The sequence below is a fragment of the Poromitra crassiceps genome, assembly GCF_964638095.1.
Source record: "Poromitra crassiceps genome assembly, chromosome: 3".
NCBI lineage: Eukaryota > Metazoa > Chordata > Actinopteri > Beryciformes > Melamphaidae > Poromitra > Poromitra crassiceps.
In genome coordinates, this window is record NC_139625.1 from 1,556,725 (window position 1) to 1,574,661 (window position 17,937).

Consider the following 17,937-nt stretch of genomic DNA (forward strand, 5'->3'; position numbering starts at 1 on the left):
TTCCCACTGTCTACAATTTGAATGCAATGTCAAACTGTTAGACTCTTAGTACCGTAAATTCCGGACTATAAGCCGCACCTTTTTTCCCTTTTTTTGGCCTTTTTTGGCCCCTGCGGCTTATATAACGGTGCGGCTTATCTATGGATTTTTTCCAAAAAAAAAAAAAAAATCTCTCTTTTTTAGCACTTTTTCTAACTATAAATCCACTTCTGTTTTAATTTCCTCTCTTGCCCTCTTTTCACCACACTGTATGACACTGTATGACACTGTGTGCACTGTAAAAAAGAAACACAGGTGGTGTTGTGTTATGTTGTTTTGTTGAAATGTTAATAAATGGGAGCTTCCTCAAACAGCCATCTCTTTCCCGACAATCCCCTCTGTGCATGAACCCTTACATATGGTAATTAAACATTAAAACACAAAAAAAAAAAAAAAAAAAATACCATTAAAACACCCGCGGCTTATAGTCCGGTGCGGCTTATATATGTAAAAAACAGTCAACTTTGCAGGTGCGGCTTATACACCGGTGCGGCTTATAGTCCGGAATTTACGGTAAGTGCATATTTTACTAAGATACTGTAGTAAGAATTGATTAAATCACGGCTCATGGCAATAACTCATTTCTATTGGCTAGAAAGCTATTTGTATTTATATGTAAGACGATTAAAAAATTTGGCGGAGATTCAGAGGGAGTGGACTGAGGCTGGAGTCAGTCATAACTGAGAAGTGACTGCTGATTTTCTTCACACTATTCTAATTTCTTGAAATACTGTTTCGGGGGTTTTCTGGAGCTGTAGGCCAAAATTATGAAAAATGAAACAAATAAATACGCTAGGAATATGTCACTTTGTGTGTAATGAAGTTAAATAATCTATGAGAGTTTCACTTTTTGAAAGGAATTATGGGAAAAAACTAACTTTTCCATGATATATATTTTTTTTGGAAAGGATCTGTATGTGCATCACAAGGATGTGCCTTTGTCTGACCTTTGCCGTGTCGTCCAGCCAGGTGTCGACGGTGTCGCAGGCAGAGCGGAGGTCAGACTCTCCAAACTCGTATTTTTTGGACCAGCCCAGCGGCGCGTAGCGCAGACGCTCCTGGATGACGGCGTGGAACCAGGCCAGCAGGAAATAGAGACGTGCGCGCTCATTGGGAGACTGTAAGAGATGAAAACGAGCAATTCAGATCACAACCTTGGGAGGAAATGTGCAGACAACAAACAGTGAAGCTCCATGATAAAGCTCAGTTGAGAGGTGAGGTAGGTGTGAGGCACCTTGCACATGCGAGCCACGGGGATGTTGCTGAAGGTCCTGAGCATGTTGGCCTTCACACCAGGAGGAGGTTCAAACACAAAGATGCGTCCGGCACGAAGTAGGTTCACTGGTACCTGGCAGAAACACAATACACTTCCATTGACACTCGGGGATTGGGAGAGATAAGGAACACTGGGGATGAGGGGGCGAGAATGATTTTATAACTGCTGTCAAAAGGATTTAAAAAACACTTTTTGTGAGGGTACACCAAAGTCTTTGAATTCAAAAAGCTTAATTTATACTTATTAGAAAGTGTCGCTCAGCACATGGTCGCAGCCGAAAAATAAAGTGTGGCTCATGTTGCTGCATTTATGCTTCTCTCCTCAGCTCAACGGTCACGTGACACTCGAACGCTATAGACAGAGAACTAGTGCAGACAGCCAAGAGAGGGAATGCTGTCAGTGAAAGCACGTCGGAGGCAAGATGTAATGTAGCCTACTTGGCTGCAGCCGCATATAACGACACACAAACACACATCTCACCTCCTCTCTCTCTGGGAAGTTTGTCACTGTGTTCTTTGTGATTTTCACAAAGTCATACATCAAGCACATGCTGATAAAAATAGCGGGGACACGTTCATTCATTACATTTCAGCCAAAACCAAAACACGGAAGTCAAGCGCGCGTGCCGTCTATATAGCCAATCACACTTGCGCGACACTATGTGACGTAGTCAGCGACACTAGAAATTTCACCAGGTAGCAGACACCTCTCGCCGACACTTGAAAGTGTCGACTCAAGTCCTCATTTCTGTCGGCGACGGTTTCAAAAGTGTCGACAGACAAAGCATAAATTAGGCTTAAGTCAAGATCATTTGTCAGACTGATGTGGTTTACCTTGGGGTTGATCTCCATTGTGAGGAAAAGCCTGAAGCTGGCATGAGGCTGCATTGAGTGAAGCTTCTTCTCCAGCTGCATCAGCCAGCCGGGGGCCAGGTGGACATTCTCCAACATCACCCACCTGTAGGATGACAACAGTCAGGATATAACAGAACATAGTGTACACAAACACACCTGTAGGATGACAACAGTCAGGATAGAACAGAACATAGTGTACACAAACACACCTGTAGGATGACAACAGTCAGGATAGAACAGAACATAAGCCACTTCTTAACATGCAGTGGAATCCGTATTATAACCTGCTCCTAGCCGGTTGGCCTGCATGTTAAACAACAATTAGCCGGCCTACGCGCACTCCCGCGACTCCGTATCTTATTCACCTCGCTCACCGGTGTAAGATCCGCTTCCACGCGAGCGCAGCTGTTGTTAAACAGTGGCAGGTCATTATCCGCAGATCCGTCTTATGTGGGCGGGTGGTGGTAGTTTATTAATTAAATGAATCGTTCGGGCAATCGCTTACCGTAAATTCCGGACTATAAGCCGCACCTTTTTTCCCGTTTTTTGGCCTTTTTTGGCCCCTGCGGCTTATATAACGGTGCGGCTTATCTATGGATTTTTTCAAAAAAAAAAAAAAAAAAAAAAATCTCTCTTTTTTAGCACTCTTTCTAACTATAAAGCCACTTCTGTTTTAATTTCCTCTCTTGCCCTCTTTTCACCACACTGTATGACACTGTATGACACTGTATGACACTGTGTGCACTCTAAATAACAACACAGGTGGTGTTGTGTTATGTTGTTTTGTTGAAATGTTAATAAATGGGAGCATTACATATGGTAATTAAACATTAAAACACAAAAAAAAAAAAAAAAAAAAAAAAAAAAAAAAAAAACATTAAAACACCCGCGGCTTATAGTCCGGTGCGGCTTATATAAGAAAAAAATAGTCAACTTTGAAGGTGCGGCTTATACACCGGTGCGCCTTATAGTCCGGAATTTACGGTATATCAACGAGCAAACTCACTAATTGCATTCAAGGAAAGCCAACTTTATTTATACAACACATTTCATAGAAGTAAATTCACTGACTAAGCAGATCGATATGGTGTCCTACTAAAATTGGAACGATACACGACCTCACGCCAGTCTTCTCTGTATGTTCCAATTGATCGTTCCAACGTGATGCAGCCAATTATATTGTGTGAGGCAGCCATTTGAGGCATGCTTTTGAATGGAGTTTGGTTACAAATTCGCTAAAGCTGTTTCCTATCACATTTCTTGTTTTCGATACATGCTACCGCGCCCCCCCGCCCACTGGCAGAAAAAACGGCTCATATCCAGTTGTTTCTTAACAAAGACCCCTCATGTTTAGAAAGGCAAAACCTGAAAATATCCTGCTCTCTCTAGCCTGACATGATCCAGAGTTCATGTTTAAAAGGCACTATAGTGTACACAAACACACCTGTAGGAGGACAACAGTCAGGATAGAACAGAACATAGTGTACACATGCTCACAAACACAATGAAAACACTCGTCCCCACCTTCCAGACTTGACAGCAGTGTTGATGTCTCTGTCAGCCTTATTAAAGCCCTCAGCGGAACCTGTGGAGAGTAGAAAAGGATAACCATGATTTGCAATATCCTCACTATGCCTTTTAACTTGAACAAAAGCAGGATCTGGCTTATATGCATGTCAACTAAATACAAATAAGAATATATTTATGTATCTATGTATTATGTATGCGTGTATGTATGGCAAAATAAAATAAAAATAAAAATAGCCAGAGCAGAGCAATGTGCAATTGTGCATCATGCAAGTTAAGAAACAATGTAAAAGCAAGACAGACAATGTTAGACAGACAGATCAGCACAGACAGTTCAAACATGCCATTAAAATCACATGACAGAATACACTCTAAAACAGACCTGGGCCACATGCGGCCCGCGAGCGCCACCTGTGTGGTCCGCAATGGAATTGCAAAAAATATATATATATATACCGTATATATATATATATATTTTTTTTTACAGTGCACCTGAACGCAACATGCAAGATACCCGCAGAATAAGTGTCCAAATGTTCATGTCATTCTGGCCAATACTCCACTTCTGTTATAACATTTCAGTCTGGAATATGGAATATCTTTCAATAATCTTTATGACTAAAAGGCTAAAAGTAATCTCATGTGTAAGAAATGACTGTTCTACATTGAAGTAAAAATAATTAACTTACTTACTTATGCTTAAATGAACCCACTCATATTCTGGTTTATTTCAAGAAAAACATTTTGGCTAGTGGAAATTCTAATTGGCTGGTAACTTTAAAATCTAGCAGCCATATTGGCAGGTGGTCAAAAAAGTTAATTTCAAGCCCTGCAGGGAGAGCAGGTGGTGACATAGGAGTGAGTGAGAAAAGGATCAAATATTGGTGTTTAAGACTGAATAATGACATCACAACTGTTAATTTAAATTGAGTTATTCCTCTAAACCTGACTTCAAATACCCCACATTTTTTCGCGCCGGCGCCGTTTGGCCCCCAACCCTCAGCAAAATCTGGCCCTCTGGTAGCGAGGACATTTTTTTGTGGTCCTCTCTATCATCAAAGTTCCTGGGTTACAGCATGACAATATTTGTTCGGCCCCCGGCAACAATCTGGGTTTCTCATGTGGCCCCCCATGAAAAATAATTGCCCACCCCTGATCTAAAACCATAAGGATGCTCTGACAGTCAAACAAACAAGCAAACTGGCACACCTGCAGGCATAAAAGACACTCTGAGAGGCCATTTACACCTGGCGTTAACATGTGTTTTCTGCCATCAGATTGCAATCTGATTGTGCTTGACCACATCAGCCTGATTTCATTTACACCTGGCGTTAACATGCAACTTATCAACACCCAAAATGGTTGTCCTCTCAATCCGCATACAGTTGCTGTATCCAGATTGAGAGGACACATTGCATTTACACTTGTGTTCAATGTGCACACCATGCATCCCTGACCACCTCCGGAGGTGGTTTGGCCGATCAGATTGCAATCCTTCTTCAATGTGTCTCGGGGGCGTTTACACCTGGCATTTCAAGTGGTCAAGCACAATCAGATTGCAATCTGATGGCAGAAAACGCATGTTAACGCCAGGTGTAAATGACCTCTGAGAGTCCATAAAGAGTACGTGTATTTTGCTTACCGATGGAGATGGAGGTGATGTGCTTATTCTGCTCTGCAGCCAGATCTCTGACCAGGCCGCTGGCATCATAACCTGGCACAGAACACATCAGCACTGGAGTGCTGGGCTTCACCTACAAGAGATGAGAGAAGGGTGTGTAAAAGACTTGGAACAACAACGTTGGAAATGGCAGGAGTTTCAGGCGGATAAAATGATCGAACACGGATGAGAGTACCTCGTAATCTATGATATTGGCCAGGTCGAGAGGCTGATCGATGACACTCATAAAGCTCTCTCCCAGCACCTTGGACACAAAGATGTGCGACATGGCTAACAGACGGTCTGGACGGAAGGCCTGGATTAGCAACAGCTGGTGCACCGCCTGACCAATGGGAGCTGAGCAGGAAGTGGCAACAGGTTAGAGCAGGTCATGTCCACAGTTAAAAGATTCAAATCTCTATCTGCTTTGGTTGAATGCGGTGCATATATTTATACCATTAAAGCTGCATTCAGCGATGTTTTTGTGTTAAAATAAGTGGTAAATGACTCTACATTCTGACAGCAATCACTGAAATAGAGTGTTTGGTCAGTGACTTGAAACCCCCAACTGACAGGCAGGCAGGCTTGTCCTCTATCTCTCTCCTGTAGTCCTGCAGGCAGGGCGGACGTATCTCTGCAACTGTAACTCGTAGAGACTCATACATGGCGGCGTTGGATTCAGGGTGAAGAAATACATATAGTCCGTTAAGAAGCATCGCGATTGGACCTTCCGTTTCTCAGAAAATGTCAACTAGGGGGCGGCTGTAGCTCAGGAGGTAGAGCAGGTCATCCACTAATCGCTTTGGATAAAAGAGGTCGGTGGTTCGATTCCCGGCTCCTCCAGTCTGCATGTCGAAGTGTCCTTGGGCAAGACACTGAACCCCAAATTGCTCCCGTTGGTGTGCCAGCACCCTGCGTGGTAACCTGCCGCCATCGGTGTGTGAATGGGTGAATGTACCTACTCACTGTAAAGCGCTTTGGATAAAAGTGCTATATAAATGCAGGCCATTCCATTCAACTTTTCTCTGATTGGATCAAAATTGGCGCCAACATTATTTTTAACAACACTTATTTTAACACAAAAACATCACTGAATGCAGCTTTAACGGTATCATTTGTAAAATCAGAAAAGTGAAAGTGTTAATACTCACTGGACTGCTTCTCCTCTGACCAAAGATACGGGACAGACAAATCTGGAGTGTTGCTCTCCAGCCACATGAAGAATTGCTGTGAAACACACACGGCATAATGAGCATGACTGATATAGTTCAAGAACATACGTGTGATCACACTTCTGCTTAGAAGGTCCATGTAATCAGAGAGTGTGTGCACAGAACCTGGCCATGGGTTGTGTCATTATACAGTACCTCATTATACAGTGTACACTACAGTATCTATTGTTACCTCATCAGCCTCCACTTTCTCCACCAGGTCCTTGAATGCTGGCAGGCTGCTGAGGCGGACCATGTCCTCACACTGCTCAGTGGTCAGACCCTTCACCTTGGGCAGCAACATGCCCGTCAGAACATTCTCCTTTCCACGCAGGTAATGCTGGAACTCTGCATCAAACGAGGGTTCACTGGAGAAGGAGGGACAGTTTGCAATGCTCAGAATAATGTCCCTTTTAATATGACTCTGTTCAGAATGTTCTAAGGTGTTTGTGCGCATGTGTCTCACCTGGTCATGCCCTTTAGGCTGATCCTAGCCAGCAGCATGGCGAAGGTAATGTGGTCCTGGTGTAGCATACCTCGAGCCACTCTGTTGAATGCCACCTACACGCACATAAAGCAAACATAAGTACAGGTCTCTACTACATTCATTGCACCCATGCAAATGAGTGGTTTGCATTGAGCAGATGTGGTTTGTACCTGGAAGAGGTCCTTGGTGATGATGGAGAGTCTCTGGGTATGATCACTGCAGCCCTTGAGGTTTGGGTTCTCGTACAGCACCGTGTGGTAGGTGTCCAGGAAGAAATGAAGGGAGTACTGGTACAGGAAGTGCATCTGGAAGGACATACACATAAAGTGCATGGTTAACAGAATACTAAGAAGGTTAAAGCATGTACACTCTAGGGCAGCGGTCCTCAAAGGCTGGACTCCGGTCCGCATCCGGACCCAGGCGCCGTCCTATCCGGACCGAGCCCTATAACCTACTACATTGAATAGTTACATTTTCACGGAGCGTTTCTATTTTAACCGGCACATGCTTTTCTAGCCTTTATGTTACTGGTTTATCTGCCAGGAAGCTCACAGACCAATGCATGCGCTGTAAATCATCACACGTGATGCTACTCAGCCAATCAACAAGCAAATTGATTCTGCCTGTTGCTGCTGCGGGAGAGTGCCACACGGACGGAGGAGAGGAGAGGCGAGACTCAGAGAAATGTGAGAGATAGAAGTAATTTCACATGGCGTGCTCAAAAGAAACGAGTAGACCGTGAAAACAAAGCTTTAGTTTTAATCCAGAGCAGGCAGACTCATGTTCATTGGTCTCACGAGCAGTTCAAAACCAGTATGTCTCGTGAAGTGTGATGCGATCCTGACCAGCTGTCTATGAAGCGCCACACATGAGCAAATACACACACTCAAATCCAGAGGGCACACACACATTCACTGCCCAACAGCATGCGAAGTTTGCATTGCGAACGATCGACAGACAGACAGACAGACAGACAGGCAGACAGACAGACAGAGAGACAGACAGACAGAGAGACAGAGAGACAGACAGACAGACAGAGTGGGAGCTCACTTCTTTCAAGAGAAAAGGAGGTTTGTTGGCTGAGAGCCTGAGACTCATAAAATGTAAAATGGAGTTAAGAAAAGGAAGAAAAGGGGGAACTTATTTTTCTAAAATTAAAGCACTTCATTTTAAGATGCACATTTATCCAAAGCACTCTGTTGTGTTATTTTTAAATGCAGCCATTATTCTACTTGAAATGAGAACATGTATTTATTATTATAATAGGCTAGTTATTTATAATTAATCCAGTTAAATATGAAAACTGTAAATAAACATTGTTGATGTTTATTTTGATTTAACAGTCAGTCATTGACTACATACAGACATTGTACCATTAGGCTACTGTAATCATTGAAGTAGCCTAAGTTCAATGGCACTGAATCATAACGCATCTACGTTACAATGTTCCGGACCTTCGCTTGAGGACATTTTCTCTGTCTGGACCTCTTTGAATTTTAATTGAGTAACCCTGCTCTACGGCACACATGGGCAAAAATACGGCTTCCTGTGTGGCCCACGATGGAATTGCAACAGAATTGCAACAGTGCACATGCAAGATACCTGCTGAATAAGTGTGCAAATGTTCATGTAATTCTGGCCAATACTCCACTTCTGTTATAACATTTCAGTCTGGAATATGGGCTATATTTCAATAATCTTTATGACTAAAAGGCTAAAAGTAATCTCAGGTGTAAGAAATTACTCTTCTACAGTCATTTCTTGCAGCCCTGGGGCCGGGGGCAAAATGTGGCCCCAGAGGGCCGGACTCAAAGAAAAACAAAACGACCCTAAAAAACTCAATAAAAGGCAGAATTATGTTAATAAATCTTATCTGCTACAGCCATTGGATTTGTATCACTATTATATCAGGAGATTAACAAGAAATTACCAATCCCAATGGGAGAGAGGGTTAAAAATAGGGAGACTCGGGAAATCAGGAGTGTTGGCAGGTATAATCTCCAATGTGTGGCCCTTCACTTACTTGATGTAAGTCAGTATGGCCCTCAGGAAAAACACGTTGCCCACCCCTGCTCTAGGGTTCTTAGCCTGGGGTGTACATTAACGTCAGTGTGACAGAATGAGTAAGACATTTAGGAAAAGAGTGAGAAAATGAGTGTTGTGTCCAGACCTGGTTGAGAGACTCCATGGTGAAGTAGATGCTGCTGCAGGCGGAGGCCAGATGTAGGTATTGCTGTGACACTGCCTCCACCTCGGCCATGACGATGTCAGTCTCCTCCACCTTCCTGGTCACCTCCGCAGCCTCTTTCTTCAGGTTCTCCAGTGTGGTGATGATGGTGTCGTCGTCAAGGATACGACCCTTGACCTCATTGAGGGCCTGCAGCAGGGACTTTTCCAGCTGTCGCAGACGCAGCTGGAACTCACCTGGAGAGAGAGAGGACGCTCATCATCAGTTCAGTTAGTAGGAGTAGGAGTTAGTCCAGTGCTGCATTGTATGTGAGGTCCATTTATTATATATACAATTACAGTTTATTATTATTGTCCATGCTGATTTAAAGGAGAATTTCAGTATTTTTCCAACCTGGACCCTGTTTTCACATCTGTTTGTGTTTAGTCATGTTATCAGAAGTTTTGAAATCGGTGTAGTATTCACCAAGATGGCTTCTGTCGCTTTGCCCACATGTCCCTCCTGCCTTGGTACGTCCACTAAACAAGCTTGTTTTTGCAACAGACAGGCTCAGATTATATACAAGATATATTATATATATATATATATGACAGGCTCACATTGTTCTTGTAAAAGAGAGAAAATGAACCGTTGTTTTAGCGTGCTGCAGCGTGTTCACCCGCTCTTCACTTTGTAATCCGTATAATTAGTTAGTCGGCCTCAAATAAATACGGGCGGCCATCAAATTCAAATGGCTTGTCCATATTCTCGAAATCAGATCAATATTCAGCCATCTATCTATATTTATAAAACGGCTCTCTCAAATCAAGCAATCTGATTGGTTCACAGCCATGGTATAAATACCGTATACCACTCTCATAACCCATGGCCATGGGTTATGAGACGCAACTCTCTTACTAAAAGGCTTTGGTTACCTCAAATGACAATGTAGAAAAAACAAAAATGGCGGAGACAGCTGTCAGATCCTTGTGAATCGATCTTCGCTTATAACTTTACTAATACTTTGCAGAAAATTATGTTTTGTACAAGAATAGACGTGGGCTAATGTCTTCTTTGCAAAAAAAAGGCTGTTAACCCCGCATTTCTAAATAAGACGTAACGTTAGTTGGTGTCGGGCTTTGCAGAAAGCTCTCAGCTTCTCAGCAAGCGCCAGGATTGGCCAATGTCAACTTCAGTCTCCAGAACGATCCAATCAAATCACCCGGACGTCTATCTTCTTGCTAGAGGTCCCGCCTTACAGTAGTGTTTCAACTGACTCTATCAGAATGCCATGCCAGTCGGACTTATAGTATTATTATTATTATTATTATATTATCATACTTGGAAACCGTTTTATAAAAGCTGCGTGTGTTGTGGCATATATCCCGCTGCTCAGCAGTTATCCCACTCGGCCTGCGGCCTCGTGGGATAACAGCTGATCAGCGGGATATATTTGCCACAACACACTGGCTCTCATGCTATATTGCTTAAATATATACATTTGGCAATGTGGACTGTCTTATTTCCCTGTTTCAAGAAATTTGTCCGGCCACAGCTAGGCCATTTTACGTGCGATCGGGCTGAAACTTTCAGGGGGTGTAAAGAGCACCCATGCGGGTGACCTGACGGAACTGGATCTTTTAATTAGGGCAAATTAATTGCCCTGATTGTCCTAAGGCTGAGGCTATAGTTCAGTGATGATGTCATCAGTGATAATGTCATCAGTGATGTCATCAGTCTGAGGCTCACAAGAGAGACAGAGAGAGAGAGAGGGGAAGAGAGACTGGGGGAGAGAGACTGAGTGAGGAGAGGGAGAGAGACTGAGGGAGAGGGAGAGAGAGGAGAGGGAGAGAGACTGAGGGAGAGAGACAGAGAGAGAGGGGGGGGGGGGGGGGCAGGCAAGGCCACGCAGCAGCTGAGCTACGTGAGCTAGCGGGCGAGCCTAGGAATCGAGCGCGCGAGATGCCTAGTAACTTACAAAATCATTCAGCAACGCTATCGGTTTCCCGAAAAAAACATAGCAGCTCAAGTCCCAGCTTTCCGCCCCGCCACAACACACTAGGGCTGTGCGATTAATCGCTTTTGAATCGTAATCGAATTAATTAGTTAGGACGATGTTAAAAAAATTAAAATCGTAAAATCGTTTTTTTCTTTTTTTAATTAAATTTTTTAATTTTAAATTTAATTTTCACTTTAACTAGGGTAATTACGTTACGCGGGGCGGCTCTCTCTCATGTACGCATGCTGCTACTTGTCCATTCTCCCTGCTGTAAAGTCTCTCTAGAGGCTGTGATACTGGCTACTAAAGACAGCAGCGCAATGGACTTATTTCAACACCTCCGACCAAAAAGCACAGAGTGAGCACTGAGCGCAGCTTGTTGCACTGCGGGCTGTAGCCTACAAGATAACGATTGCCACAACACACTCACACGCGCACACGAACACAGACGTTATCACCGGACGATGAAACGTTGCCTTTACAGTTCACATAATAACAAAACAACACGTGAGGCCACTGAGTACTGATAGATTGGCTGTATTCATGGCTGTAACTTAGCAGCCTCAGCTGACTCACCAGCTGTCCCTGTGTGTCTGAATTTCCCCCTAACTGCTATCGCAGTTCCACGCATTCCTGTTGTGACTGTGTTATTCTAGTACAGATATAACTCCGAGCACGGGTGGTCGGAGTTAGACACTAATTATCTCACGGAGGAACACGCAAATCCACCAGTGTCAAGTTAGCAAGCGCAAGCCAGGAAGTTAAGCATAGCAGCGGCAAGCTAAAACAGGAAGTTGAGTTGTTCTGCCTTCAGAGTAAAAGCGTAAATTGTCAATTATGGAAAAAAGGGGGAAAAAGAGCTCTGCAGGGCAACAAATGTTTAAAGAAGTATAATAGTATAATAAATCGAAATCGAAAATCGAGTTTTGAGAGAAAAAATCGTCAATTTTAGTTTTAGGCAAAATCGCACAGCCCTACAACACACACACACACACACACACACACACACACACACACACACACACACACACACACACAGCTGACTAAACAACACAACTCTCTGAGACTTGAGTGAGACTCTTACAAGACTTGGATCAAGCAGAAGGTAAATTATCTCTCTCTAATAATGTCACGGGGTACGGTGGCGCAGTCGGTAGTGCTGTCGCCTCACAGCTAGAAGGTCCTGAGTTCGATTCTCGCCTGGGACGCTGTGGGTGCTGGAGTTGTGACCCCCCCATATCTTCAGTGCCTACTGCCCAGGTGGGCTATCTCGTCGAAAGGGCCTTTCTGTGTGGAGTTTGCATGTTCTCCCCGTACCCCCCAGGGGGTTCCTCCGTACATAACCCCCCACTAAAAACATGCAGAAGATCGTCATCCGACCAGTGACGACAACATCTGAAGTTGGTCCAATGATGGTCCCCGGGCGCTGGAAAGAAAAAGCGGCCACTGCTCCTGGCCTGCCCCCCGGATGAAAGGACAAGCCTGGATGGGTCAAATGCAGAGGACATATTTCACCGGCCACCGTCAGCATGAGTGTGTGTTGTGGCCGCATGCATGTGTTGTAGTGTGTTCGTGCATGTGTTGTAGTGTGTTCGTGCATGTGTTGAAGTGTGTTCGTGCATGTGTTGAAGTGTGTTCATGCATGTGTTGAAGTGTGTTCATGCATGTGTTGAAGTGTGTTCATGCATGTGTTGAAGTGTGTTCATGCATGTGTTGAAGTGTGTTCATGCATGTGTTGTAGTGTGTTCATGCATGTGTTGAAGTGTGTTCATGCATGTGTTGAAGTGTGTTCATGCATGTGTTGTAGTGTGTTCATGCATGTGTTGAAGTGTGTTCATGCATGTGTTGAAGTGTGTTCATGCATGTGTTGAAGTGTGTTCATGCATGTGTTGTAGTGTGTTCATGCATGTGTTGAAGTGTGTTCATGCATGTGTTGTAGTGTGTTCATGCATGTGTTGTAGTGTGTTCATGCATGTGTTGAAGTGTGTTCATGCATGTGTTGTAGTGTGTTCGTGCATGTGTTGAAGTGTGTTCGTGCATGTGTTGTAGTGTGTTCGTGCATGTGTTGTAGTGTGTTCGTGCATGTGTTGTAGTGTGTTCGTGCATGTGTTGTAGTGTGTTCGTGCATGTGTTGTAGTGTGTTCGTGCATGTGTTGTAGTGTGTTCATGCATGTGTTGTAGTGTGTTCGTGCATGTGTTGAAGTGTGTTCGTGCATGTGTTGTAGTGTGTTCATGCATGTGTTGAAGTGTGTTCGTGCATGTGTTGTAGTGTGTTCGTGCATGTGTTGTAGTGTGTTCGTGCATGTGTTGTAGTGTGTTCGTGCATGTGTTGTAGTGTGTTCGTGCATGTGTTGTAGTGTGTTCGTGCATGTGTTGTAGTGTGTTCGTGCATGTGTTGAAGTGTGTTCATGCATGTGTTGTAGTGTGTTCGTGCATGTGTTGAAGTGTGTTCGTTGCCTGTTTCCGCCCAGGACCGTTCATAGCGAAAGAGACTGAAAATAATCATAATAATTGTTGTGACTTTGTACCTACCTATGTCTTGTAATGGAGCCCCCCAGCACAATAATTTCACACGTGCATAATTGTACAACGGAGTGACAATATCTTGAATCTTGAAAAAGAGACCGCTAAAGCTACGTTCAATGACCAAATAATAAGAGTTTCCGGTTTGGACGTTTAGCCTTCAAAATAAAAGTGGCCGCTATGCAACCACAGGTACTATTTTTAGCCATTTCGGCTAAAATAAGACCATACAGTACGAGTGAATTGACATTCACCTCGTTTTTGTAAAACATCGCCGCTATGCAACCACACAACGTTACTATTTTTAGCCATTTCGGATCAAATAAGCCATACGTTCCCACTCTTTGACAGCAGCGCGCACCCATGGGGCGCGCACCTCCTTGCTAGTGAAAAAAATGTAAACAGGAAGTCGACAACTGGCAACCGCTGAGAATCATGGGAAATGTAGGTCCAGGAATAAGGTGAATACACAGGGATGCTGACTTTTTTCACTGTATGGTGAAAAAAGAGCTGCGCGGGCATGCCGCTGCAGGGAGGGAGGGCGCGCCAAAAAATGGTTGCTGTCAAATAAATTGCAGCTTTTTAAACTTGTAAAAAGGACTGGATTGGTTATAATCCAGGGCTCAGAACAGGTAGAAAATGCAGTTAAGGCTAATTTCGAAATGTTTTATTGGCTTTATATAAAAACCCATCCGTAAATAATGTTTATTATAGTCTAGTTTCCAAATCCAGGCCTAAACAAGGATATTAGACAATAGACCAAACACAAACATATCAGAAACAATACTTTCCTATAATCATGCAGCCTAAATGTATTAAAGGTTAATGCCTGATTATGCTACAACTGTAAACAACAACAACATGCTTGTGCTGTTACCACAGACATAAAGTGAAGCGCTGCTCGTTATGATTGTAACCAGATAACATTAGCTGTAACGTTAAAGGAACACTCCGCCCATTTTCAACCAGCTTTGTATCATTAGAACATCAGTAGTATATCAGAAAACTGTAAACGGTTTTGAGGTCTGTCATTTAATTTGACAGTTATTGAGTGTCAAAGTGTGGACCAGTGACATCACTGGTCCACACTAACTCAAATTAATAACTCATTAACTCAAATCAACTCTCAATAACTGTCAAACTATTCATCATTCATCTAGTTTGACAGTTATTGAGAGTTGATTTGAGTTAATGAGTTATTCATTTGAGTTAGTGTGGACCAGTGATGTCACTGGTCCACACTTTAACACTCAATAACTGTCAAATTAAATGACAGACTTCAAATCCCTAACCCGAGGATGTAATGTTATATAACCTGTGCGATTACAGGCGATCACTTGTTTTGGCAGATACGACATGGGAGTGCACTGTTAGGGCTTTCACACCAGCAGAGCTCCGTGGCGGTTCCGGTTCCCGAACCCAAATTTGAACCGGCCGGCGCGTTCAGACCGAAAAAATAATTGGTTCGGAACCTGAAAAGTTGGTTCTCAGCGGAACCAAAAAATAGTTGGTTTTTCCTTGGGAACCGTGACATCATCAGTGGGCGTGTCTCATTCTAGGCTGTGAAAACGAGCAGGAAGGAGAAGAAGGTAGTGACAACATGGAGAAAAATAATTTGCAGTGGTCTGCTGAGGAAACCAAATGTTTAGTGGCGATTTGGGCATCTACCGAATCTCAAGAAAAGCTAGAAAGCAGACCAAATAATTAATAAACTTAAAAAAATTAAGAAGGACTACCGAATAATGTCCTCCCACTTTGGTTCCGCTTAAACTGGTGTGAACACGGGCTGGTTCGCCAGAAAGCACCAAGGTTCTGAGACTCCAGAACGGAGCCAGAGCCAGAACCAGAACCGTGTCTGTCTGAAAGCGGTCTGTGTGCAGCAGACGCTGTCTAGGTCAGCCAGAGAGCCTACCTCACTTTCTCTCTGCTCGTTGTGTGACAGTGCAGAGCAAACAAGTTCATTTGTTGCACCAATTGTCAAATGGTTTGCTGTTTCCACCCGTATTCAGTCCACACATATCGCTGCTAGTTTGTCCCACTGGTCTGTCCTCTTGTTTTAACGTTAGCACGCGGTAGTTATGGATCGCACAGAGTTGAAATTCACTTGGCAAGACCTGCCCCTGCAGGATGCGCCGATAAGTGCCTAGTTTGCATCCCTGCATACATAAAAACATAGGAAAATAGGGTCCAGGTTGAATAATAGTGAATTTGTCCTTTAAGTGATTCTCAGTCAGTTTTGTGTCACTCACCCTGCAGTTTGAGGAGGTCAGAGCGTTTCTCATCCACGTCGGGCCTCTCGGCCTTCAGGACCTCATTGAGACACTGGCTCTGCAAGCTGCTGCGTGTCACCGTGAAGTTGACGAATGTCACACGAGAACACAAGTCTGGTGGGAACTCCACCTGCATTCACAAAGAGTCCAAGCAGAGCACAGATTATGACTTCACCCAGGGAAATGCTCCATTTCAGCTTGAAGCATGAAAATTGCTTTTAAAATATCATCTTATGAGCTCAGAGTAAGTATACATGCAACCAAAATGCCATCTAGAGCCCTCACCGTCGGGTCTCTTGTGGACAGGAAGATGACAAAGGAAGGTGACAGATCAATGTCCTGGTCTCCCAAGGTGATGAGGACACGTCCTCCGGTCCTGCGGACCTCTCTGTTCAGCACAGGGTTCAGAATGGGGTCGTAGCTTTCTACGTCCTGTCAGGCAACAACAAAACACAGAGGGGGTAAGACACAGTAAGACACAGTAAGACACAGTAAGACACAGTAAGACACTGAGAAGCACATGCTGTGAAAAAGGTTGACGCTCGAGCAGCTCTTACTTGGACCAACAGCGGGTTTCCAAAACGCAGGGCGCTCTCCAGATTCTTCCTGAAGGCATCATCCAGGAAGCTGGTTCTGGTGATCTTGCGTTCTTTGTACTCGTTCATGATGAACTCTGTGGCCTGGCCTGATGGATCGATGATCAGAGGGTACCTAAGAAGGGTCAAAAGAAGAAGGGTCAGATCTCTTGGCCATGTGATCTCATCTCATGGCTTCTCTTATCACTGCTATGCTGACGACACTCAGCTCTACCTCTCTTTCCCCCCCTCAGACACCCAAATCAAGGCACGTATCGCTGCATGCCTCAAAGACATTAGTGCTTGGATGTCTGCCCACCATCTCAAGCTGAATCTTGGTAAGACAGAGCTACTCTTCCTCCCCGGGAAAGACTGTCCCCTCACCGACCTCTCCATCTCCATTGACAACACTACTGTGTTTCCCTCTCAAACAGCTAAGAACCTTGGTGTGATCCTCGACAATCAGCTGTCCAACTCAGCCTACATCGCAGCAACTGCTCGCTCCTGTAGGTTCTCCCTGTACAACATCTGCAAAATCCGTCCGTTTCTCACAAGGGAAGCAACACAACTCCTGGTCCAGACACTGGTCATCTCTCGCCTGGACTACTGCAATGTTCTTCTGGCTGGGCTACCTGCTGCAGCCATCCGACCGCTTCAGCTCATTCAGAACGCTGCAGCCCGTCTGGTATTCAACCAACCCAAATTCTCTCATGTCACTCCCCTCTTGCGGGACCTTCACTGGCTTCCCATCTCTGCACGCATTCAATTCAAAACACTGGTTCTGGCCTACTGGGCAGTACACCAGTCAGCTCCTCTGTACCTACAATCTATGGTCAGGCTCCAAACCTCTCACCGTTCCCTCCGCTCCTCCACCAGTGCAGGACGCCTCGCCCCTCCTTCACTACGGGGGCTCAAAAGTCGCTCATCCTGTTCTCGACTCTTCTCGTCCCTGGCACCTCAATGGTGGAACGAACTTCCACCTTCGGTCACGACGGCCGAATCACTGCCGATCTTTCGGAAAAGACTAAAGACTCACCTTTTCAGGCTCCATCTGGGCCCTTCTTTAACTACCGTAAATTTCGGACTATAAGCCGCGGCTTTTCCCCCGTTTTTTGGCCCTGCGGCTTATATAACGGTGCGGCTTATCTATGGATTTTATCAGCTAACGGCCGCTCGGGGACCTCCAAAATCTATGGATGTTGGTATGAGGCAGAACGAGAGCAAGACAGACATTACGAGAGCGAGACCCTGATTGGATGATGTTGCAAAAAATGTGCCTCGCGACCTGATTGGAGCACTGTGCCACTACGCTCTCTCAGCCACTACAGTAAAACACCCTCCCTCCTCCC

General features: G+C 44.5%; 1 protein-coding gene across 2 annotated transcripts in view; it reads right to left on the reverse strand.

Annotated features, from left to right (window-relative positions):
- dync1h1 (dynein, cytoplasmic 1, heavy chain 1) overlaps positions 1–17,937 on the reverse strand; it is a 77,957-nt gene that overhangs the window by 10,770 nt on the left and 49,250 nt on the right. For both annotated transcript variants that reach the window (XM_083633986.1, XM_083633985.1), the window contains exons 57-70: positions 16,571–16,724; positions 16,299–16,445; positions 15,993–16,143; positions 9,225–9,478; positions 7,225–7,359; positions 7,034–7,128; positions 6,761–6,935; positions 6,508–6,583; positions 5,553–5,713; positions 5,339–5,450; positions 3,694–3,754; positions 2,149–2,272; positions 1,274–1,387; positions 987–1,157 (exon numbers count right to left, since the gene is read on the reverse strand). In XM_083633986.1, the coding sequence (XP_083490112.1) occupies positions 987–1,157; positions 1,274–1,387; positions 2,149–2,272; positions 3,694–3,754; positions 5,339–5,450; positions 5,553–5,713; positions 6,508–6,583; positions 6,761–6,935; positions 7,034–7,128; positions 7,225–7,359; positions 9,225–9,478; positions 15,993–16,143; positions 16,299–16,445; positions 16,571–16,724 (1,930 nt within the window). The remainder of the gene's footprint in view (positions 1–986; positions 1,158–1,273; positions 1,388–2,148; positions 2,273–3,693; positions 3,755–5,338; positions 5,451–5,552; positions 5,714–6,507; positions 6,584–6,760; positions 6,936–7,033; positions 7,129–7,224; positions 7,360–9,224; positions 9,479–15,992; positions 16,144–16,298; positions 16,446–16,570; positions 16,725–17,937) is intronic.